At 37.1% G+C, this 25,719-nt stretch overlaps 1 protein-coding gene across 1 annotated transcript; it reads left to right on the forward strand.

Annotated features, from left to right (window-relative positions):
* Window positions 1–1,699: 1,699 nt before the first annotated feature.
* Window positions 1,700–22,176, forward strand: LOC104273456 (A disintegrin and metalloproteinase with thrombospondin motifs 19-like; the record flags this gene model as incomplete). Its single annotated transcript, XM_009868794.1, has 9 exons — window positions 1,700–1,869; window positions 4,110–4,237; window positions 5,734–5,854; window positions 7,885–7,965; window positions 15,075–15,232; window positions 16,014–16,167; window positions 18,378–18,513; window positions 20,798–21,002; window positions 22,024–22,176. Coding segments are annotated over 9 exons (1,306 nt in total), but the record flags the coding sequence as incomplete, so codon positions are not given.
* Between the last annotated feature and the right edge of the window lie 3,543 nt (window positions 22,177–25,719).

Consider the following 25,719-nt stretch of genomic DNA (forward strand, 5'->3'; position numbering starts at 1 on the left):
GCCCCAGTCCTGCTCCTGGAGGGGCTCCCCTTGACCTGGCTTCCCCTTGGGCATAGACCCATTGGCAGCCACTCTTTGAGTGTGGCCATCAAGCCCGTTCTTTATCCACTGAATTGTGCATCCATCAAATCCGTATTTTATCAGCTTGGAAACCAGGATGTCTTGCAGGACAGTGTCAAAGGCTTTGCTCAGGTCCAAGTAAATGACGTGAGTTGCTCTTCCCTTGTCTATTGATATTGTGACCTTCTCATAGAAGCCACCAGGTTTGTCAGGCATGATTTGCCCTTGGTGAAGCCATATTGACTGTACTCAATCACCTCTTTGTTATTCTTCTGCCTCAGCAGTGCCTCCAGGAGGATCTGCTCAATAATCTTACTGGGCACGGAGGTGAGACTGACTGGCCAATTGTCCCCCAGTTCATCCTTCTTTTCCTTTTTGAAAATTGAGATTATATTTCTCTTTTTCCAGTCAGTGGAGACTTTACCGAACTGCCATGACTTTTGGAATGTAATAGGGAGGGGTTTAGCAACCTCATCTGCCCGTTCCCTCAGTACCCATGGGTGTTTCACCTTGGGTTGCATGGACTTAAGCATTCTCAGGTTCATCAGATGGTCACAAACCTGATCTTCACTTACAATGGGCAGTTCTTTCATCCAACCCCTGCCATTGTCTTCTGTGACTTCGGGAGTGTGGCTGGAGCCCTTGCCAATGAAGACAGAGGAAAAGAACTTGCTAAGAACCTCGGCTGCCTCCAAATTACTTGTCACCAGTTCACTCGTTTCGTTTCTGAGGGGGCCCAAACCTTCCCTGGTGTTTTTCTTACAATTAATATACTTAAAGAAACTTCTGCTGTTTCCCTTGATCTCCCTGGCTAGATTTAATTCTAACTGAGCTTTCGTTTTTCTAACCAGGTCTCTTCCTGCTCTCACAGCTTCCTTATATGCACCCCACTCTAGCCGTCCTATCTTCTACTCCTTGTAAATTTTCTTTTTGTGTGACGGTCTGTCCGGGAGCTACTTGCTCATCCAGGCAGGTCTCCTAGCATTCCTTCCTGCCTTCCTCTTTGTTGGTATGCATGCTTTCATATGTCAGTATGAATGCTTTCATATTTCCTGTCATCTGAATGCCACTTCCAGCTGTATGCCTAACAGCTATTTCTAGACTTAAGAGGTGTCTTAATTTCAGTTTCTTTCATTAATTTTTCCAGGCAGGGTTCCAAATAATAGGGTCTGGTTTCTTCACTTCACTGTTCTTTCGCATTTGTTCATTAGGACCTGCAAGAAAAACTGGAGTGACCAAAATGATACCATTTTGTCTGAACTTTGCAACACCATACCTATAAAAAAGGAGAGGTAGCAAATCTGTTGGTGTTACTTCTTTTCAGTGGCACCTTTGACTCAGTCCAGCTAGCAAAAAGTCAACTGAACTATACCAAAAACTGCAGTTGAGGCTCTCCTTACTGAACTCTCCTACTAATCTTAGCGCTTCTTTGAGTTTAGCACCCATGGCTTTATTTGTAATGTAGCGAGTACAATCAGAAGTCAGACACGTTTTGTTATGTGATTTGATTTTTTGTGGATGATTTCGTAATGTTGTCTGTCACCAAAAATGTGCCACTTGAATTTGTGCTGTAATGGTGCTGTAGGTGTGACAATACATTGCCAACAGTAAAGTGTGATATTTATACCATCTGTTCTAGTTCAGGCCTTGAAGGAGAGTGTCATGGTCCCACGATGCAGTATAGAGTGTGTGAAAATCCTTCTTGTCCTGCTGGCATGCCTGCCTTCAGGGACTGGCAGTGCCAGGCATTCAGTGTCAGATCTTCATATCAGAAGCACGTGCACCAGTGGCAAGCGGTCATCGATGATGGTAAGTACAAACCATCTCCTAGATCCTTATCATCTGTTCATATGGTTTATAGCTCGTTGGTATTGTTGTTGATTAAGAAAGATAAGAGTAAAAACTAAATAGCAAGCAAACAAACAAGCCCCAGGACCAAGATTTTGGTAAGTCATTTCTTTTTGATAGACAAGATCTGGTGCTAGTTTCACACACTCTGGAATCTTTTGTCTTATGGTCCTATTGAATTTTTTCTTCTTCATATGTCATGACTACATTTGAACTGACAGTATCAGTCCTGTTTAATCAGAAATATAGTGTGAAGTTACTTAGAAGTACAGCTTCCTAGGGGAATGCTGCATCACTAATCATGCGTGTGTCAGTTACACTTCTCCCTACAAAGCCAAAAAGACCATATGGATATTGTGAGCTTCTATTTTCTGGAAGGAGAGGGCACTTTTAGCTTAACACTTGAGTATTTCACATACTAGTGCTTAATTTTGGAAGAAATCCGTGTGTAATGCATACTGCAAACTTCAGTAAGATTTCTATAAATCCTAAAACCCACTGCATGCAAAGTCTTGGCATTGTGCATGCATGCTTCATTGTAACAAACTTGCTTAAACGCTGCATCATTAGGAGAGTACTTGAGCAGGAGTATAGTAATGTCAATTAAGAGTATCCACAAAAGTAACATCGGTGTAAAATAGGAGGACTTAGAAAACAAAATGTTCTACCAGAGTTCTTGCCTGGAATCTGATCAACAGCTGCCAAAAGCCTTAATTATTTGCACTCTTAGCCTTTAGTAGACACTAACTGTGGACACTAGCATGTCCAAAATAGTTGTTGTATTTGAGTGAAGTCTCTTGCAGTCTGTTGAAGTTGTCTGATGTTGTTGAGTTTCTGCCTCATTGAGTTCAGTGTCCTTAAAATAATGTTTAGCTCGTTAATCTTGTATTTCTTTAAAAAATGCTAGTACATGCTTAAAGCTCCCAGGGAACTTTGTGATTACTATTTAAGGAGTATAACAAGGATGCAGAGGACACAAACTCAGGCAGAGACTCACACTTCTCAGCTGGAGATGTCTTATGTCTGACTGGCTTCACATGTTGGCAGAAGATATCCCATCTGTTTGCACCAGTCCTCTAGAAATACCCAGAGGCTGTGTCAGTTTTAGCAAATTAAATGTGCTCAGACCACTCTCTGTAAGTCAGCTGGCACAGAAGTCCTGTGTCCATATTTTTCAACACTTTTGCACTCTAAAAAGGATGGCGATGTCCATACTGCTTTTGGAAATGATCCTTTGCAGGTGGCAATTTCCAGTCTAGACTGAGCTAGTGCTAGTTAGCGCATGAGAAAAAATGTGGCATAGGCTGTTTTACAGTTCAGCTGTATAGACAGTAGAATTCCAGTGCCCGTGAATGTTTCCTGGAACTGTTTAATTTACTAATAAAAATGCACTCCAGGAATCAAGAAGTCAGTATGAAGTCAGAGTGCTGTAGACTGTGTCCAAGTGAAATCAGTTTCAAGTTCAGGATTGACCTTATCCTTTCAAAAATCTGCAACAGATTTAGAAAGAAGTTCTTAGTCAGTACACTTGTGAATAAAGATATGAAAAAGTAATGTAATTTTGTACTCAGTTGACCACTGAGAGGTGACTTTGCTTATTTTATTTACTTTTTTATTCTGTCTCAAAATTAGAAGTGGTTTGCAGAAGTTTTAGAAATGTAGTAGAAATTTGCCTGACCTTGGTAAAGATATTAGAAAGAATGCATTCAGGTTTTTGTCTTTTTTTTTTTAATGTGGACTTTGTAAATCCATATATTTTTCTTCCCAGGCTGTCTCAGTTACTTTTTTTTTTTTTCTTTGACCTGTATAGTTAGAAAATCTGGAAAGTGTTAAGTTTCTTTTTTAACCAATATTTATGATCTGCCAAAAATATTGTAGAATGAAAGTATAGATTACAACCAAAATATTCCAACAGCTGTAATGCACATAGTCTTAATTGCAACGATGAACATGACATGAGTACTATGTAAGCCACGTTTATAGCACCAGTATGCTCTAGCAGAAAAAAGAAGTTGAGTTTTTCAAACAGCTGAGAAAAGGATCAAAAACTTGTTTGCATTTTATCTATGGTAATGCTGATGTACATTCATGCCACACAGACAAGCAAATATCAGTTTTAAAGATAATGTTGATTCTCATTCTGTATTTGTTAAGTGGTGTTTTACCAATGTGGGGTTTTTTTCCATCAATTGCTACTACAGAAAAGCCATGTGCCTTATTCTGTTCACCGACTGGAAAGGATCAACCTGTTCTTCTAACAGAAAAGGTGATGGATGGGACTTCCTGTGGCCAGCATGGGTTAGATGTCTGTGCAGATGGTAGATGCCAGGTATGAATTACTTGTTTTGAACCTGAGTACGCAGGCACATGTATGCAAGGGATTATGTTTGATATGCACATGTGTTATTTCTGTGATAACATATTGCAGCACTTTGTGACCAAGACTGAGTGGCCCTTTCTGTGTCATGTTAAAATATTTTAAGCTAGTTTCACTCAGTGCAACACATGTGAAGCAGCTGAAGAGTTAGCTTGGGGAGTGCGTATCTGTGATGATAAGGACGTGTGTAGAAAACTGCTGCAGAGTGGAAAATTATTTTGAGTGATTTTGTCTTTTGAGGGAAGGCCCAGCTTTCAACAGATTGGGAAATTTTGCCATGGGATGTATGTATGTATGTTTGGTTCTGCTTTTTTCAAAAGTACAAAATTTTATATCTAAACAAACCAAGACCAAAGAATCAGAATAATGGGTAAGTAAATCTGAGTACTTATGCTATTCCTGATCCCCAGAATTCACATGGTTCATTGAAGTTTTTTTTGCCACTTTTTTAGTGCCTCATATGGAAACCCTTCTATTTGAAAATCCCACGAGGATGGTTTGTTTTCTTTGTCCATTTATCATTACATACATTGAATTCAGTAGAAAAAAAGCACCTCTAATACAGAAACATCATTGCTGGATAGTGTAATAACTTCAACGAATTAATTTAGAGATGCCTGCATACGTATGTAGATGCATACAAATGCATATCATAGAACTGCAGAATCGCAGAATGTAAGGGGTTGGAAGGGACCTTGAAAGATCATCTAGTCCAGCCCCCCTGCCAGACAGGATCACCTACAGTAGGTCACACAGGAACATGTCCAGGCAGGCTTTGAAGGTCTCCAGAGAAGGAGACTCCACAACCTCTCTGGGCAGCCTGTGCCAGTGCTCTGTCACCTTCACAGTGAAAAAGATTTTCTTTATGTTTACATGGAATATATACATATATATATGTACTTATAGGTGTCCTTTCTTGAGTGACTGCGTGCAACAAGAATACACTCAAATACTTCACTGAATTGAGGCTTTAGTTCACCATGTAAAAATTACAGGTTTAATAACAGTGATAATAAATAACCCGTTCTTCCTGAAAAAATGTTGTTTGTTCTGTCATTCACTTTACTTTTGGGGGTGTGGCAAAAAAACTCCCATATTTTGAGTAGAAAGCTGTGATGTTGCACACATTGCAGTCTCCAAGCAGGAGGGACTCTGAGGGTGCTGTGGCTCATGAGTACCAGAGGTCCCAGGCGGAGTTGGGAACATGGTGGTTTTCCTCTCGGAGAGCAACTGGTAGAGTTGGCCAACCATACGGGAAGAGTGAATGCAGCGGTCTATGTAAAATCATATAAAAAATTAGTATGGAAGGTTCTCTGTGCATGAACTAGTGCAGCCCTCATTCTGAGCAGGGTTAGGGTGTTTTGCAGAAGAGTCTGATGCCACTACTAAAGGCATCTTTATGAAATACATGGCCTGTGGCTCAATAACTTTATTTTCTTCTGCCACAGAAATTTGGCTGTGATGGCATATTAGGATCTCTGGCTCGTGAAGATCATTGTGGTGTATGCAATGGTAATGGGAAGTCATGCAAAGTTATTAAAGGTGATTTTAACCATACCAGAGGAGCAGGTAAGTCTGATTATTTCAGACACTCAAGAAGGCAGGAGCTGTTTGATTACTTTGAGCATTACGATCTTTAAAAAGCTATATTTCTTAAAATTGTACACTTCATCACAAGAACTGGTCTACATTTTTTTTTTTTAAGATAGTAAGACATTTAAGATAGGAATGTGTATTTTTAAATTTAATTGCTGCAGAATTATTGCAAATTGTTTCAACTGTAAAATTAAGGAATTGTCCCATTTTTCTTCTATTAGGACAAATTATTTCATAGAAAAGCGTGATTTTTAAAAATATATGAAATAAAAATTATTTCTTTATTAAATAAATAAACTGTAAATTCTTACAGTGTTTAGATTAATTTAGCTGCTCTTCAGAAAAAATACCCTAATTATGGTCTCTTACCTGGAGTAATGGCATTAAAACAAGCAGGGCGGTGGAAGAAAATAAAGCCAAATGTGTGAAGAAGTCTTATATCTTTACATTTTTTGTTGTTTTATTCCGATAATAACATGTAATAAAAAACAAATAGATTTTGTGATGCAGAATGAACATGAGATTTTTCAAACACTGCCGTGATCTGTCGTTTGAACCAGAATAATTGACTAGATCTAGCACAGTAGTGCTGACAGAGCACTGAAATCATAGTAATGTATGCCATACACTGTGTGTACTTTCTCGTCAAGTCTTGTCTTTCAAATAGCGTTCAGCCAGCTGTTTTCAGCACTTGTTTGGCATTGCATTTTCATTTTCTTCAGTAGAAAATGTGCACAATTTCAGGGCAATAAGTAAATCACATAAAAAATACTGTAATTAGAATCAGATAGTATATCTTTGAAATTATGCGTTATAGACTGAAGCATTAAAAAAAAGAAAACGTGAGACATAGTCTTCAGATGTTTACGTCTGGTCATCTCTTAAGCTGAGGGTAACACAGAGCAGGAATCCCAGACTGTGGATGAGCCTAGAGAACTACAAAAACTACAAAGAAAATAGCTGCTAGTAGAAATTACAATGTGTCAGTTCTCTTTTTGTAGCTAGTGTGAGTATTCATACACTTTTATTCAGGTTTCTGTATCAACCCAGGATATTGTGATCTCGCCCTTGAAACAACTGCCTAAGTTATTGTCCAGTAAGTTTCCAAGAAGTTGGACTGTCAGCAATACGTGGGAGTGCTGTAAGCTCTTAAGGAGATTAAAGATAAACAGTGCTGCTTTACAGCAATTCATTTTTCATGTTTCAGGATTACTGAAAACGTGCTGTAAATGCTTGATATTTTCTTATAGAACATTGTGTAGCTACATGGAATAAAAACTTGTTTTACTGTCCGCTTTTTGAAGTACACCTAGATAATTGTTTTTCTTTATTTATAGCATTCCTAAAAAAGTGTTTTTCACCTGCATTGTCTTTTCACCCTTTTTTACCTAAAGCAAATTACTCAACAGCATTCCTAGTGCCCCACAGAAGGGAAGTAATTGTAATGTAAACCAAATAACTAATAAATAGAATTCAAAACTAAAGCCGTTCATAACAGGCTTTGAATATGTTAAAGCAAGAAGAGGGAGAGTGAGCACAAAATATTAAAAAAAAAATGCCACCAAAACCAAATCCAAACAGTGGATAGTTTTCAGTGTCATATCATTTGTCCCTACATGCTGATTGAGGTTGAAATTCGTTTATTTTCCACATAGAGTACTGATGATGACACAAAACTACCTGGCCAGAGACAGCTTCATTTGCTCCAGCCCAAAACTGCCCAGCTGCCCTAGTTCTTGTTGGTTTACTTTGCTATACTCTTATAATCGTGTATATATTATATATATGCATTACAGATAATGCACAGTTTCATAACTTGTTTTGTTTCAACATTTTGCAAGAACCCTATATTAATTATATAACTATATAAATTGTAACTTGCTATATAAATTGTAACTTGCAACAATTAAAAAGTGAAATAGGAGGGGAGAAATGAAGAAACATGCAAGATGTACTTTTCTGCCCTTTTGTATTTAACTCAGGACATCTGGTCTCATGTCTAGGTTATGTGGAAGCTTTGGTGATACCTGCAGGAGCAAGGAGAATCAAAGTTGTTGAAGAAAAGCCAGCTCACAGTTATTTAGGTAAATGTCATATATTTTAGTATTCATGTCTTATTTTGGTCAGTACCGAAGAGTGCTAGCTAAACATGCTTTTGTGATTTAACAAAACTCTTGAGTGGGAAAAAAAACCAGACATATCTGTGAAGTATAAATCCAAAGAAATTTTGTATAAATAGCAAAATAAAAGTGAGATTGTAGCACTATTCTTCATATAGATTTTATTCTGAATATTTGTCTCATCTCATTTTGTTTAGAGAATGTTTCAAATAATGGATTTGGATGATTTATGAAAAATTCTTCATATTTTAACACTTTCAATTATTCACATTAAAAGCACTGAAGAAAATACTTCACAATGAAACCAGTGAAAAAAGTTTTGTGCGGAAACATGTAATAGTTTGTGTTAAGACAACAAAAAACCACACTGACCACCATATAGCAAATCATTTAAAAAGTCGAATATTCTAAAATTAGACTAGGAACACAGCAAAGTGAGTGAATTGTCTGAATGTTTGAGTGGCCAAATTTAATCACAGTGATTTTTCTTTTTTATTTTTTCCATTTCTGTGAAACTATCTTTCTTTAAAAAAGAAGTTTCTATCTTCTAATGAGTTTTAAAATTGTTGTGTAGGAGAGTATAATTTTTTACTATTATTGTTACAGAGTTTAAGTTAATATAAGAAATACCGTAATTGATGCTGTTCCATGCACTGCTTAAGCTTAAATTGAGAGAGACTTAATACGTAAAATGGAACAATGAAGCGAAAAAATCCCTAGTTTTATCACTATTCTTAGTTCTAGTCATAAGTATTATCTACATTTTAAGAAATTTTTGTATAAGTGTTCTAGTACTTCAGCTGAGAGAATGTTGAAGATGGTGAACCTTATTTATGACAGCTTAAGTTATGAATAGGTGACTCTCAGTTTATGATGGAATCTTCATCTGTCCTGTTATGTATCAAAGGAGATATAGAGATCTGGATTATTTCATTATTTCCCAATGGACCATAGACAGAGATATGTAAGAGTATAAGAATTTTCATTGGCATATTTTCTCAATATTCTAATTATTGTTTGTTGTTAACACACGTGGGCAACAGAAACAGTATTTTTTTTTTAAATAGTGTAAATATGAATAAATGTTGGAATTTTACTTAGGGAAATTAATTCCTTTTTCATGAGTACCAAACTGATTCATGCCTTGCCTTACAAAAGGCAAAAAGGATGTAGTGCTTTTATGCCCATGAAGTACTGTCAGTCATGCTGCTTCTTTTTGCACATGATCAGCTCTTAATTGCCTGTCGTTTTAATTATACTTTTCTTAATTTTACTGGCGTCTGTCTGAATGAGGGTCAGCCAGTATTTCACTGCAAGATATTTCAGTTAAGCCTTCAGGAGGAAGAAGGAGCAGTTCTGTTACATTATTTTGAAGTAAAACCTGTGTTGCAACTTTTTTTTAATTTTTTTTTTTTAATAGCAGAAAGTATTATAACTTTCTTAACTTAGAGGAGATTGATTCTGAAACCATAAAAATCTGAAGTGGAGTAACATTTTGAATAGTGACATATTTGAATGGGAGCAATGAAGTTATGGGGAGCAGGCATAAGTCTTTTATCTTTAGAAACAACATTCTTCAAAATACCATGATTAAAACTGTGAAAGGTAGTAAAGATTAAATTCTGTCATGTTTCTGATTAATTTTCCATCTTCTAGTTCTGCATGCTAGTTCTGTGTTGCATGGTGCTTTACTATCAGCATTTCTGTACTTGAAATGGGTCATTACAGGCCAACACTGTTTTTATTTTGCTACCTGTCATATACACATTTCAGGAATAAAGTCTTTGAATAATGTAGCTCATTATAAAATTAATAATTGTATAATTAGAGAAACAGCTGTAACCACAATTTAATATAGTGTACACTAAGAACTGTGGCTTACAAAACAGAAGCTAATTTAAACTGAGGGAAGATTTGATACTTCTTGTAAAGTACCAGTTAAAAATGGAGTCAAAATGAAATGCCCTTCTCTGGTTTCACTCGGAAAGCAGAGTCATTGCGGTAGTGTTGCTAAAGTGATCAGTAAAACTACAGCCTGCATCAGGAGCATTATTGAGTGACTGTGCTGCTGAAGCAGATCTTTAAGAGGAGTTCCACCTGAGCACTTCAGATATCTTCTTTATCTGAGGTATACCACCACAGTAACAGGAGCTCTGGCATCCTAGGAGAAGAGATGAAGCATAACTGAATTTGTTTACTGAATAAACTGAATTTATGCATTGATGTCTATCCTGTCTGTTCTCCCCTGTGAGAAGGTAGGAACAGTGATACACATTAGATATTCCTCCCTACTGAAGTTTTATCAGAAAAGACATAAAAATTTGTGATTCTTCTTTCATCAGTAGAGTATTCAGTAGCAGTATAGAGGAGGGAGGGTGCTTATATTTGAGAATATTTCCTAAAGCATATACTTACTAATTTTGAAATTAGAATTCATTATTTTAAGAAAGAATGTTGAGATTTATTTTCAAAGAACAAACTAGCAGTAATAACCCTGTCTGCTTATAACCATGCTGACATGAGACTTGACTCATTTTCAGTTAATCAAAAATCATTATTGTATGAACAGCTATAAAATAGCTATTTCAAGCATTATCTAGATCCCTGTAGTCTAAGATAATGCCTTTTTCTGATGCTAAATTTAAATTTACATTTGGCAGCTGTTAAAAGATTTTTCAAAACAAGTTCTTTATGTAGGTTACAAAAAGGAAGATTACAGTATTTTTTGGTATAAGAGGTACACTAGACTTTGAGATTAAAGAACTTGTTCATGTGACACTTGTACAATGACATAACAGGTCTAGGCCCTATAGTGCATCAAGAGGATTGTTTAATGGTATATAACTATACAAATGACTTAAAATCTAAAATTTGGCTGTTTTTTATGTGCAGATTCTAAATGCGAGAAATGATTTGTTTTCAGATGAACTGAAGAATTGTATTAGCTGTGCCATTATTCTCAAATATGCAGTCAAGCTGCTTCAGGGATATAGACTTAGGATCTGCAATTTAGCACTGCATGACATTGTAATTTCTGATTCTCTGACAGGTATCAAGTTCATAGATGTGTTGTGTTCTGATTTCCTTTGTGAAATGTGTTTTCTAGTTAAAATAAAAGCATACTTATCCAGCTTGAGGACTTTAATAGTCCAACATCTGCTGGGAAAACAGCATAGCAAGCTGAAAACAGTCCAGAAGACTCTTGGAGTGCATCGAAGATAATTCCTTCATCCAGGTTATAGACAGCCCAACCAAAGAAATAGCATTAATGGACCTTTCTGGTTGCTTACAAACATAGATGAACTATTTAGAGAGGTCAAGACTGATGACAGCCTGGGTTGCCACAGTCATGCCCTGGTGGAATTCATGGTCTTGAGGGATGTGGGCCAGGTGAAGACTAAAGCCAGGATTCCAGATGTTAGGAGAGCAAGCTTTCAGTTGCTTAAGGAATTAATGAATGGAACTCCCCAAGAAACTGCCCTTGGTTAAAGGTGCAGAACAGATCTGGCAGCTCTTTAAGGACATTTTTCCTAGATCACAAGACCTCTCAGTTCCTGTGGAGGAAGCTGAGATGGCTGATTAAGGACCTTCTGATCAGATTAAGGGTAAGAAGGAAATGTGTAAGCAGTAGAAGCAGGTACATGTATCCTGAGAAGAATATAAGGATGCTGCTTAGTTGGGTAAGGATGGGATCAGGAAAGCTAGGGAACAACTGGAGCTGAATTTGGCAAGGAATGCCAAGAATAAGGGCTTCTACAGATATGTTAGTCACGAAAGGTGCATTAAAGAAAATGTATATGCACACACAGACACACCCTGATAAATAAGACAGGAGAACTAGTGGCAATGAACATGGAGAAGGCTGAGGTATTCAGCAGTTCTTTGCCTCAATGGTAAACACTCTTCCACATCTCTGAAGTCCCTCAACGTCAAGGTAGGGACTGGTGGAATGAATTCTCTCCTATCATATGTCCTGTTTGAGACCACCCGAGGAACCTCAACACACACAAGTCCATGGAACTCACTGAAATGCATCCCAGTGTCCTGAGGGAACTGTATGACATAGTTGCCAAGCCACTGTCAAATGTATTTGAAAAGTCATGCAGTCAGGTGAATCACAGAAGCATAGAATCATAGAATTGTAGAATCATAGAATGTGTTGGGCTGGAAGTGACCTTTAAAGGTCGTCTAGTCCATCCGCCCTCTAGTGAGCAGGGACATCTTTAAGTAGATCAGGTTGCTCAGAGGCCCATCAAGCCTGACCTTGCTTGCCTCCAGGTGTGGAGATTCTACCACCTCTCTGGGCAACCCGTTCCAGTGTTTCATTGCCCTCATTGTAAAGAACTTTTTTCTAACATCTAATCTAAATCTACCCTGCTGTACTTTAAAACCATTGCCCCTTGTCCTATCGCTGCACACCCTTGTGAACAGTCCCTCCTCAGCTTTTCTGTAGCCCCCTTCAGGTAATGAAAGGCTGAGATAAGATCTCCCCAAAGGGTTCTCTTCCCCATGCTGAAGGAATAAGGAATGTCGCACCATTTTCTAGAAAGGGTAGTAAGGAAGACCCTGGGAACTACTGACCAGTCAGCCTCACCTCAGCTGAAATTTTTAAAAAGTTAGGCAAAACTCAAGTCTTAATGTTAAGATGGCTTGAAAGGAACAAAAAACAACCTAGTTAGAAGTGAGACAGTGACTTCCTTGACAAAAGATACCAGTGAAGGTACTCTCATTTAGAATTGAATTTCAGATATTTTTTGTATTTTCTTGAGAAAAATAAGGATCAGTCAAAATGACATTGTTTTGATACTTTTCTGGAGAGTATGACTGAATTTTGCACAGAGCAAAAGAGAACATTCCCAATTTGTGAAGATGTCAGCTTCCTTCTTATTTTGGTACAGATGCCTCTTTTATTAATGTCTCTGTAAAGTGTGGCAATTTCAACTTAAGCAAACATTTCAAAGTTAATATAGTGATGTAGTATTTTACGGTTGGCTGTAGAAAATAATAAAGGGTTAGCAGACACAGATTTACCAAATTAAGGACCAGGACTCAGGCATTGTTGCTCCCTGGTGAGCACTGGGAGGTGCAATAGCTGAGCCGCGAAACGCTGCACCTATATGGCAGTGTAGTGTCTCACACTTCATTAAAATTGGAAGAGTGTATATCCCTGGTACAGTAATTGCAAAATACATTACACGCATCACCATCACTTAATTGTTATTGTGATGATGGCTGCTCTATGCTCTGCAGATGTGCACTTGTGATTAGCTCCTCTTTTTTAGCACAGAAATTTTGGTCTTGGTTACAGTTGCAGTAGGTTTTCCCAGTCCAAGTTTTCCATGTTTTTCTTTTTAGTTGTAGACGTATTGATTGATTTGTTTTATAACCTGAGAGAGGATACACTTGTGCACTGAATTTTTCTTCCTGCTTTGTATTACTTTGTGCAGGAAATCCTCTTCTATCAAAACTGAATCAGAGTGGGAGTATATGTGTGGTGTGGAATAAAACTCAGTGAACTTGCGCACAATGTGGCAGAGTCAGGAAGAGAATCCAAGCCTAAATTTCAGGCTTGTGAATACCCTTTCTTACTTTGTCTAACCCACTGGCTCAAGTGAGGAATCTAAAAGTAGAAAATGCAAGATCTTGCCATATTTCTGTATTCTGGGACTGGGATTCCGGTCCCTTGCACATGTCTCCATGATGGGTCTGCTGGGTCTGCTGCTCTCTGGGGAGAGGATGCTGCTCCATCTGAGCAGCATGACCCGACTGGACCTCAGCACTTTCAGGCACATTTGCTTAGTTTCTCCACTGGGAAGAGGCCCCTACACTTTAAACACTAAATAGAATTCAAATACCATTAATAATAGAATGTTTAAAACTAAAATACCAATTTTTAAGTCTTGTAAAATCACTGGTTATTTTTAGTACAGGGCTGTTCTACAGCATTAAAGGATTTTATAGTCTTAACATTTATTACACTGTGCTGCAGTTGTACACATCAGTGATGTCTTACGCAATTGGTTTTCTGGCAATTCATAGACCTGTTGTCGTCGTTTCCCTTGGAAACAAAACATAACAGTACAAATATGAATAGGAGAGAAGATGATTACAGGAGTGACTCACATTAGCTTACAACTTTAAAAAAGAAATTTTGGACAAAGCTTAAACTATTGAGGTACTCTTACAACAATCTGATGCCAAACATGCAATTTCAATGAAGAGGAATGTGTAAAATTTTTTATCCAGAAGGGGACTTCAAATATATTCTACCTCACAAGATTATTCTGACTTATTTGAATAAAATAAAATAAAATAAAATAAAATAATAAAATAAAATAAAATAAAATAAAATGAAAGTTTTTCACAGAAGAATTTATTCCGTTTACTGTTGAAAATTAATGTAAAATCCTGTGTTTGAGTGTATGAAATATATCCTGCTTGACTTGATGATGCTTTTGGATATAAATTAGACCAACTAGAGGAATGATTCAGCCAAAAAGAACAAGCTTTTCCTATTTGTTAGAAGCATCTTATGTATTGAAAGAATATAAAATAAGTGTTTACGTAGGGTGACAGTAGTATCGTCACAATCTAAATTGGAGAAAAAATGCAAATGTAGTTGTTAGAGGGAAGCCTAAACTAGAATTTTTTTTGAAGTGGTAGCCTATTTCCACAAATCTTGAAGAGTGTCCTGTGAAAATTTTGTTTCCCATGCCTTTATAGATTATAGAAATGACTGCCCTGGGAACAGAGAATGATATCCTTTGCCTTTAATTAGTCCAGTGATCAAGTGATGAATTCTGCTGGAGCCTGTCAATCTCTTCAAGCATTAAACCATTGATGTTAACTTCAAGTAACGTTAAACACACATGTTTTTTTGAAGCATTCTTTCCAGAAAGTGTTTCTGAAGCATGTTCCAACTAAAGTTCATGTATAGTATGATCTAAAAATATCTTTTCAAAGTTAGGTGGTTTTACCTGCTTGTTAAATTATCCAAACATGAAGTGAAAGGAGGCCCAAATCTCTACTAAGCAGACACCTTTGACACTGGTCTTTTTAAATATATTTTGCAGCTCTTCGAGATGCAGGAAAACAGTCCATCAATAGTGACTGGAAGATAGAGCATTCAGGAACATTCAATATTGCCGGCACCACTGTCCATTATGTTCGGAGAGGTCTCTGGGAGAAAATATCAGCCAAAGGCCCCACAACATCACCTTTACATTTACTGGTATGACAATATGGATTACTTGATTCCTGTCCTATAGCATGGTAACTAGTATTTTCTTCCAGGCTCCTGAAGATATGTCTGCTTTTATATGTATAGATACACGTTCTTAAATATATAAAAACGTCAACTGACTCTTAAATCTGAGAATAATCTTTGTGTTGTTGAGGAAAGATTGAAGGACATTCCTACAAATCCCATAAAAAGCTGATGTGCTACCTAAGGAGAGAGATTCAAGTTAATATTAGGTGTTTTCTGTCCTGGTTAACTACAGCACAGCATCGCCGTTTCAGAATTGCAGTCACTAAAGTTCTTCATTAAGGGGGAAACTAATTTCAATGTAGGGGAAGAAGAGCTGATAGCTACCAGAAAGAAAGAGAGAGAGATGATGAGGAAGTACTTCTCAATTCAAAATCTTTCAAATGTAAGGGATTTTCTGGTGTATCTGAAATAATTTTAATTCAGATGCATCTAGGAAAGACCTCCTTTATTTAAGAGCACTGACATCACAAGACATAATCGTCCTCTGTATTTCTGGTGACTTCTCTTTGCTTATTTCGTATGGAGAGCTTTTCAACCCTTATGCTAAGTAAAATGATTTTTCCCATTGTTTTGATTTGGATACTGTCAATGATTTCTTTTTCAAAATCCATCAGGAGGGTTGAAGTGCTGTAGAGCATGAAGTCACTCTGTTGTACTTTTCAAGATTGTCTTCTCACAGTTCTGAGTTTATCTTCCACCTTGTCTGTGTACATCGGTAGGTTTTCCTTCCCGTATCTTGCAGGTGCTGCTCTTCCATGACCAGAGCTATGGTCTGCACTACGAGTACACAATCCCACTGGATCCTCTTCCTGAGAATCAGAGCTCTAAAGTACCAGAGCCACTCTTCATGTGGACTCACTCTGGCTGGGAGGACTGTGATGCTGTATGTGGAGGAGGTAAAATAAAAGAGAAATGTAGAGACACACCACATGTATTAAAAATGTATTTGCATATTCAAATGCATGAATGTACGAAATGTGGATGTATACACAAAACATTCACGTGTGTGTACACACTCTGTGTATATATACATCAATTAAAGCACATGAGGTATTAATATTTAAGATTCTGATGATGAGTGTGGTGTATTTAACAGTAACATCCTCATTGTGGCTTGTATGATTCTGTACAATGGTGGACACACTTCATTCTCATGCTTCCTGATTATATTAAAAGAAGAGTGATAACTCTGGGAAAAGATTCAAACTAAATAAAGTAAGTAGAAGAGGTAGCGAGGGAACAAAATCTAGATTAGCAAAGTAAATTCAGGACACAGTTTCCAAAAAGAAATACAAGTGCAAGAGCTAGAACAAGGATGTAAATTTCATATGCATTCCACTCTGTGTTTGGAACTATTGAGGATAAATGATCTGTAAAAGACATTTCAAACCACAAAAAAGCTGAACCCCCATCTCAGGCCAAATACGTACAGTTAGTAACATGAGTTGAGGATGATCCAGAAACATATGGAACAGATATTACAACAGCAGATTTTAGTATACTGGTGTGATATTTTTCCTATTTTTATGTTTATAAACAAAAAAAAAAAGTCGATTTGGAAGAACAAACTACCATTCTGAAAACAAATGTTGGAACACAAACAGTATTAGATTAAAAAAATCCTTTACAAATACTGTTTAGAAAATAGTTATTGAAATAGATAACTACACTGAAAAAAACACTTCTTTTTTTTTTTAATGCAACCCATAGAGATCTGTTCATGCCTTATGCAGTTAGTCAGACTTACACAATGAAAACTATACTGATTCCGATACCCATCCTTCCAGCTTAAGAACTTGACAGTCACGATTGCTCTGATCAGCAGTTTTGAAAATGCTGGTGCACCTTGTGATTGAATAAGAAGGCCTGGAAATGCTGTACTTTCTCATAACAGCAGCATAAGGAACACTGTGTTCTAGCTCTTTTGACTCTGTGAACAATCCTGGTGTCGTGACAGACTACTATAGTTTCCATAAACATGCTTTTTGTGGCTTGGTAAGAAAGCTTCTTCCCTGAAGGTAATTTGTACGTGATGCTAGTAGCATCCTCTGCTTATTAGTAGTGCATTCCTATTCAGTTGGAATATTCATGCTTTTTGCAGCTTCCTGAAGTATTTTTAGAATAATTTTAATGCTACCATAATCCCACATCATTACCCCAAATGTTTCTAAAGTTACAGATCATCTGGAGAAGCCTTAAAATGCAGTATATTGGTAATTTATTCTACATTCATGATTAAATAAATATTTAAGCGTTTTACTGTAATGTTTATTTATCATATTTTTCTGTTGTATCTGGCCTTCATTTTGCATTACTGTCTAAAATAGATAAGTTAATACAAAGTTCCATAAAAGGTACTTTTACTGCAAATGTTCTGAAATATAAGTGAAATACATTTTTTACTTTAGATAAAACCATTTTAACTGTACTTTTAGTCCTTGGCTTAAATATGAAGGAATAATGAAATTAAAATACAGCACTTTGTATCCAGTAAATATTTGTGTTTCAATTTTAAACATTAATATTTTGATGACTCTGATTAAAGAATGTGACAGTTATTGGTAATTCTGCTAAAAAAGTTTAAAGTGTATGTCAAGATGATACTGTTGATGCAATCATGTGGTTTCATGCATGTTTATTCAATTGGCCTGTGCCCTCCTGTGTTGCAGAAGAGCTTTCTTTGTGTGCGAGAGAATACGAATACGCAGAAAGATATGTAAATGCAGAAATAAATGTCAGACGTTTCAGATGCTGTATATGACAGATTAGTTGCATGTACTGTCACATACACAAGCGTCATGTAAAATGTCAGCTGTAGTCACACACATAATGCACATTTATAACTTACCTGCTCCATCCACAGACACCTACTGACTGTAGATGAACATGACATACTTGAAAATCTGTTCTGTTCCTGTAACCTAAAATTTAACCGCAGGAACAAATGATTAAGAACCTATTTTCTACTGATTGATGTCTTTAATTCAAGTATTGCTAGTTTTCTAAAAATTAGGCTCCAATCTAATTAAGTTACACCTTGTCCTTCCTTTTTTAACAAAGCTGCATATTTTTGGTTTCCCCACACACCTGCTTTATTTTTTACTAGGTGAAAGAAAGACAACAGTCTCTTGCACAAAGATTATGAATAAGAATATCAGTGTTGTGGACAACAAGAAGTGCAAATATTTAACGAAACCTGAACCACAGATCCGCAAGTGCAATGAGCAGTCATGCCAGACCAGGTAATGGTGATTCGATTAAATTCAACTGTAATATCTAGATGTGAAAATCATTTGAGCTAAGAGAGGTGACTGTGTCTGGCAATGAATGTGCAGTTAATGCATACACCCAAGAAGGTTATGTAGTGCAAAATGTAGGGATAGCAGAAACACTGGCTGTTATTTTTCCTGAGTTTTAATGAAAGAGAGCCCATAGGCACCATGCCTAAATCAGTTCTTATTCAATAAACCAGCTCATTACTTTCCACAGGAAGTGTTCTCATAGACTGGTATGTACTATGAAATTGAAATCTAAATGCTATTTATATGAAATTTAATGAAATATAATCCCATGTTTTTCATTAATGACATATTTTAGTGTATTGTTCAGTCAAGGCTTTGCTCCTTTAAAAGCTCTCGGTAAGCCGTGGGTGCCCTAAGTAATAAATAAATAAATAAATGACCATTAATGGAGTTTTCTACCTTGGTACAACTTGAAGTGCAGCAAGCCTTCCCCTCACCCCTCTCCTCCCTCTGCCCTCTGCTCCCTCTGTATCAATGGGGAATAATGGAACAGTGGCAAAAGCAGGAGGAGCTTTTTTCCTCCCAGTTTCATCCCAGGAGGCAGCTGCAGTCTGCAGCCTGTGCCCTGCAGAGTCAACCCCGTTTGATGTCCCTGCAGCAGAGCTGGCAGCCTGCTCCTGCCTGGCCAGGCTGGCACGGTGACCCATTTCAGAGTTTGCCATCCTATTTCCATATGGCAGCTAAGCATTATGACCAAGGAAGTCCCTAGGTATTGTGTAGACTTAGTTAAGGTATCTGCCACCTTTCAAGGGAGGGGAGAGCAGCTAGCAATAGTTAGCCAGCATCCCCAGGGGCAAGCACTGGTATATGTCTCCTGCAGTCATCTAGAGGAAGGGTAGATAGTATTTTTAAAGAAAACAATGCAGAGTAAATGAAATGCAAATTTTTTTGAAGAAGGTATGTAAAATGAATCAGAAGCTATAGCTTTATTGGAAAGGATGAAATACTGAAATTGATACAATGCAAAATATGGTATTTTATTAATTTAAATAAGATCAAAACACTGAGGTTTGAACTTCCCCAGTCTAGAGCATTACACTTTGGAGGGATTATCTGTACTTCATTATATAAATACTTGGGCAATCCTTACTTCAGTTTAACATTACACTTAATGGATAGAAATGGAATTGTCTGATGTTTTTTGAGGCATTGCCAACTATAAATTTTCAATGTTCTGTACTTTTTTAGCTTATTAAAAGAAACTTTTAAAATGTTGTTAATTGCTACTCAGAGATGCTGTGCTGAGAAATGCAGGAATATATCAACATCCTTAACACGCATCCAGTTTTCACAAAACAAATATTGTTACCTTTCAACAGAAATGTAACTAAAACATAGACTTCCGTAACTAGTTGTTCGTTATTGGCACTTGCAGAAGTATCCTAAACTCTATTGCATTATCTTGACAGGCTGTGATTTATAAATAAAGTCTCTGGACTGATAATAAAACAATGTTAGTCTTTTAATATTTTCTTACAATAAATACATGACAGAAGGTTGAAACAGATTTGTTAAATCTTACTTTCCTAAAACCTCTCCTGTTCAATCTAAGGCTCCTGGGATACACTTCTGTACTGCACCAGTGGCAGAGCTCTTTGATTTTTAAGGGCACGTGGCCAGTCTGGAGCTACAGAACATTTGGGGGAAATTAGGTTCTAGAATGATTGCTCTCCAGGTATGTAGGCTCTGCCAAGCTGCATCAGCTTTCCTTGCTGCCGTGCTTTAAACAGGACAACCTGGGTTAGGCCTGACCCTGAAGAACATGCAGATGTCTGAGCTTTTATACTTTCTCAAGAGCAATGAGCCTCTCACACAGGAGTGAGTCTGTCTTTCATCTGACTATTTTCAAAGAATGCTAGACTTTATGTGCCTAGCATGCGTTTGACATACAGGTAGTCATATAGGTAGAGAATAGCAGACAGACTGCTCAGTGATCTGTCATCTTTTAATGTATGCGTAGTCTGGAGCTTTTCTAATTGGAATTACAATGAGGGGAGAATACTCTGAAAACAGGGACCATGGGCTGGGGAATGAAATTATATGAAAATTTACACATTATTTAGTATAAAGTAAGTAAATAAATAGCCCATTATCAAAGTGAAGGTAAAAGGAGGGAGAAAATATGCAAGTATGTCTTGGATGAGTGTACTGCTGATCAGGAGAGTCGAGTGATGTTGTTCCCTTCCTGGTATCTTGTTACTGTATTGCTTGTATTTCTTTGCAGATGGATGATGACAGAATGGACTCCATGTTCAAGGACATGTGGAAAAGGGACACAGAACAGACAAGTAGCCTGCACACAGCAGCTCAGAAATGGGACCCTGATCAGAGCTAGGGAGAGGGATTGCCTTGGGCCAAAGCCTACTTCTGCACAGCGCTGTGAAGGCCAGGACTGCATGACTGTGTGGGAAGCAGGAGTCTGGTCTGAGGTGCTGCATTTATTTATACAAACAGTCTGTAGGGATTATTTATGCCTTACTGTTTTCTGGGAGTATGATTTTTTTCAGCAGGTGCTGAGAAGTAAATAGCAGCAGTTCTTGGTTTGGTACACAGAGGTTTATAACACAATGACTGGATGTGAGAACAACGATATTCACTTACAGAGGTGCAAGAAAGTTATCCAGATTGTTTAGCTGGTTTCTTGTACTTGAGAGATGAGAGATAAGTGAACATGTTTTTAATTGAAAGCAATAAATACAGTTTGAAGAGTGAGATGTTTCCCATGGCCGTTCCTACTATCACCATTATATTGGAAGCTAGCCATTACTGCTTCCTGCAGTTATAATCACCTTGGCAAAGGAGATCTGCAGGCACTGGGATGATCAAAAACAGTAATAATGTTTTGAGAAGGAAATGGCATAATTTTGGGCAGTGTAAGTGGGAATCATGGAAGAAAACATAGATTAAGACCTGTACAACTTGAAGACAGTTTTCATATGGTGTATATGCTGCAACTTTGAATTTTCAAATTCAGTCTGGAGTATTGCATAGTTTTAAAACATTTACTTTTCCATTTTAACTTTTTTCCCTCTCAAAAAGATCTATCAGACACTAGCAGATTTTTTCAGAAGTTTCTTCATATCTTATTCTTATGAACATTATTTAGATTTACTTTCACTATATTTCCTTTTGTTCATAGAACAAAAATTGCCTAATATTTTCAGGACAACATCTTGCATTCACTTCATCATAACTTTTCAGATATTTTCTTATCCAAAAGACTGTTTTTTCCTTAAGCAAATGACTTTTGTTCTAAATATGTATTTTTAGGGGAAAATGTAGCAGTTATCATTTTTGACAAATCCAATGTCTATGTAACAGAAGATTGGAAGTCAGGAAATCTCTGACGTCTTGAAATATTTATGTTAGCATGACAGAGGCTGTTATAAGGAGGCAAAGCAGCATAACTATGACTTTTGTAGAAACCTAAAAACCATCTTCTTCCAACAGTGCTCTGTAAAGTGTGGTAAGGGAGTACGACATCGGACTGTGAGGTGCACCAATCCCCGCAAGAAATGTGTTTTGTCCACGAGACCTAAAGAAGCAGAGGACTGTGAGGACTATTCCAAATGCTATGTCTGGAGAATGGGTGACTGGTCTAAGGTGAGGCGTCCTTGATACTAATGCCCCACAGCATAATGTATTTTGCAGGCTATATTCTTTGTAAGAATTGCTTATATCAAAAGTATAGGAGTCTCCTATCTGAGCAAACAGTAAGGCTACAAAAAGCCCCAACTCAAAAACATGTAGTCATACTGGGACCACAGTATAAATAAAAATCAGAAATATGAAAAAAGCATGAGATCAATCTTCAATATCATGCAAATCTGGTATAAATTTACTGTTGTCAGGAGGCAGGCAAAGAGCTCCAGTAACTGCAGCTCACTCCAGCCTTACAGTTTGAACATTTCATTAATTTGTGTTTGCACATTTTATTTGTGTTTCCAGTAAGTTACACCCTTCAGCCTTATAAGGAAGCATCTTTATTAAATTCCTACATATTTAATAAATTCCAACCATTTAATATCTAGGAAGCGTCGCTGTTTATTCCCAACACTTGGCATAGCTGTCAGTACATTATTTTCCTGGCATATGGGCTTTGATTCCAGTGTGGTACATAAACATAGGCCAAACTGCAACAGAAAACACTGGTTGGATCTGTGATTGAGTATCTTACTGGACTGGGACCTGGAACATCTGATACATTTTTGAATCCCCAAAGCATGATGAAATATTGAAATTAAACCTTGTCAAGGTTTTCTGTTGCCATGTCACAGACCACACTTTAGCAAAGAGATTGTAATCTTTTTTTTTTTTGTTCCTTGCTTCTCTTCATAACTTTTCATACAATGCCTCTACTTTCAATGCCTAACATTATAGCAGCAATTTTTAACTTGCTTGTATGGAGAAGTATTTAATGTATTTTTAGTTGTCTTCCATGTGATGTAACAGCTGGAAACAAGGACTAAAGCCAGCAGTGTATGACTAGCCAGCCTTCCAAGAATTAACTGCAAGTACTCAGTGGGCAACTAGGGTTTCATAGAATTCTGCTTGAGAACTCATATTTTATGATGGTGGGGTACAAATTGTCACTATTGTGTTACTATTTATTCCCTACTCTTCACTTTTTTCACTTTTAAAGGATAAAGGATAGTGTTAAATGATTTATATATATATATAGTAGTGATCATTGGGAATATTTAGGAATATTTTGGAACTGACTCACAAAAACTAGAAGATAACACCCTTGGCCTTAGTTACATCAAAGCCACAAAGTGGTATAACCATCAGTTTTTTAAGCAATAAAACCAACTAACCTTTAGTATCATGGTCACTTTTACAAGAAGGTGTTTCTGGCAATGAAGTTTAGTATTTATATTTCCATATACCATAGAACTGCAGTAAAAACCTTCATCATTTAGCACTAGAACTAGCAGGGAGAAATGACCATCTGCTTTCTTAGTTGAAGCAATCATTCAAATGGGGATTGCTGAGGCTATGTGGAGATGCTCAGGCAGTTACACTGTGTTCTCAGTGCCCTCTGGAGAAAAGTCTCTAAAGCAGTACTTTTCACAAACATCCATGTTAGAGATGAGTGTACAAGAACTTCTTCCTATTTGAAATATACTGGAATCTTTGTCCTACAGTCAAAGCTGTGACACTGTCACCTGAATTGTACTTTAAGCTTCAAAACTAGGAGATGAGGGAGTATTTCATACGGAATTGACAAAGCCTTTTGGATAGTTAACATACAGACTGACTCTGACTTACGCAGCAGAGATTTTCCAAGATTTATACCAAAAAATAAACTTTAATTTCTCTGCAGAGACATGTTCAATTTAAAATATACTTGGATTTCCTTTTTTTATTCCCTGTTACTATTCTGTTCCATTGCTAGAGTACATAGCAACATGAAGTCATGGCATACATGTTAATATGTCTGCAACGAGGCAAACAAATTGAAAACTCAGATAAATGTTAATCTTTGCTCACTGTTTGTTTGTAACTCAAATATTCAGTCCAGCCTTCTGTGTTGACTGTTTTTACTCTTCAGGATTGTTCTTGACATTAACAGAACGCTGTTCCTTTGAGCAGAGCCAAGTTCCCCCAAGCTAATGCCAAGACCTGGCTTGAAAAATTTAAGTTATGCTTTTCACACATTGAAACAAGAGGCTTAATGTGATCCTTATTGGCCTTGCTGCTCCCCTTGAGCTCCTAAGACATAATTTTAAATGAAACTTAAAATGCACTATTACTGAAAAGATAACATTATTAATAATCACAGTCGCGCTGCAGTAGAGTTAATTTGTTTTAGAGGTACAGTCACATAAAGATCATATAATTCTTCTGCTCAATATTTTAACGATACCAAGAATAAAGAAAATGTGACCAAAATTGCCAGCTCCCACAGGTCAATAAACACATCAATCATTCTAAAACTCTGACTTGATTTAAAAGTATGCTGTATAACCTGGCCTACATGCAGCATTAAAGTTCATAATAGCTCTTAAGTCAGCAAGGTGGTTCAATGCGCTAAGCGTTGCTGTTCTTAACATCAGTTGGGCTCTATGCCTGCCCTTGCGAGGAAATAAGTGTGATGAGAAAGTAAAGAATACAGGCTCAGACTGAGCTTCTGGAGCCAGCACCTAGCAATGTTACCAATTACATTGTCTTTTCCCAGTGAATATTGTCCTTGGAATACCATACTTAACAATGTAAAAGTTAATCTTCAGATGAGGAAAGATGATAGTTCGTAGCTAATATAACACCAGTTAGGGTGAGGCATAGCTCAGTCATATTAGCAGCAGCGTCCTATACTAAGCTCCCCATTGCCACCCATGTCAAGGCTATATGAGGACAGAGTCATGCTTAGAGGAATTACTTATCTAAAGATAAAGAGGTAGTCACAGGAGAAGTGAAATGAAACGTGTATGAACTGCATGTTTACACATATACCTGGCTCCCTAGAGAAAAATTTCCATCATTGTAGAAGTTATTCTTCAAGGAAGACCTACGTGTCAACAGCACAGGAAGCTCAAAGGGCAAATGTAGGGTATTTTACTTTATGGAAATTCTATTTTAGAAAGAAAAAACTTGGAGACTGAGTTTTGAAAATAATAATTTAAAGCCTAAGACTGATACGTTTTTATAACAGAAACTTTCCAAGACATTAAACAAGGGATAATAGAATCAAAATACTGGACAACAAAGTAACATTCTAAAAAGACATTCGACTGTGGAAGCTGGGAAAAGGATGCATTCAATATAAAGTAAAGAAGCGGCAGCCGCAGAATTTCTAAGTAGTATGTATGTGTTAGACCAGAGAGATATTGACAAAGAAGGTCATGAATGTTGATGTTGGGGGCAGGCTTGGCTGTAGTGATCATGACATTTTAGCATTGCTAGGGAAAGAATAATAAGTAAAACCTCTACCCTGGAGTTTAATAGGGCTAACTTTGTCTTCTTTAAAGATCTGTTCAGAAGTATCCCATGGGCTAGGGCTCTAGAAATAGTGGGGCACAAGAGAGCTGGTCAGTATTCAAACTCTGCTTCCAGCAAGTGCAAAATGAATATATTCTCTTAAAAAAAAAAAAAAAAATCAAGTAGAAGAGGCAGGAGGCCTGCATGGATAGATGAGGAGCTCCT

This window comes from Apaloderma vittatum, unplaced genomic scaffold (genome assembly GCF_000703405.1).
Source record: "Apaloderma vittatum isolate BGI_N311 unplaced genomic scaffold, ASM70340v1 scaffold15374, whole genome shotgun sequence".
Taxonomy (NCBI): domain Eukaryota; kingdom Metazoa; phylum Chordata; class Aves; order Trogoniformes; family Trogonidae; genus Apaloderma; species Apaloderma vittatum.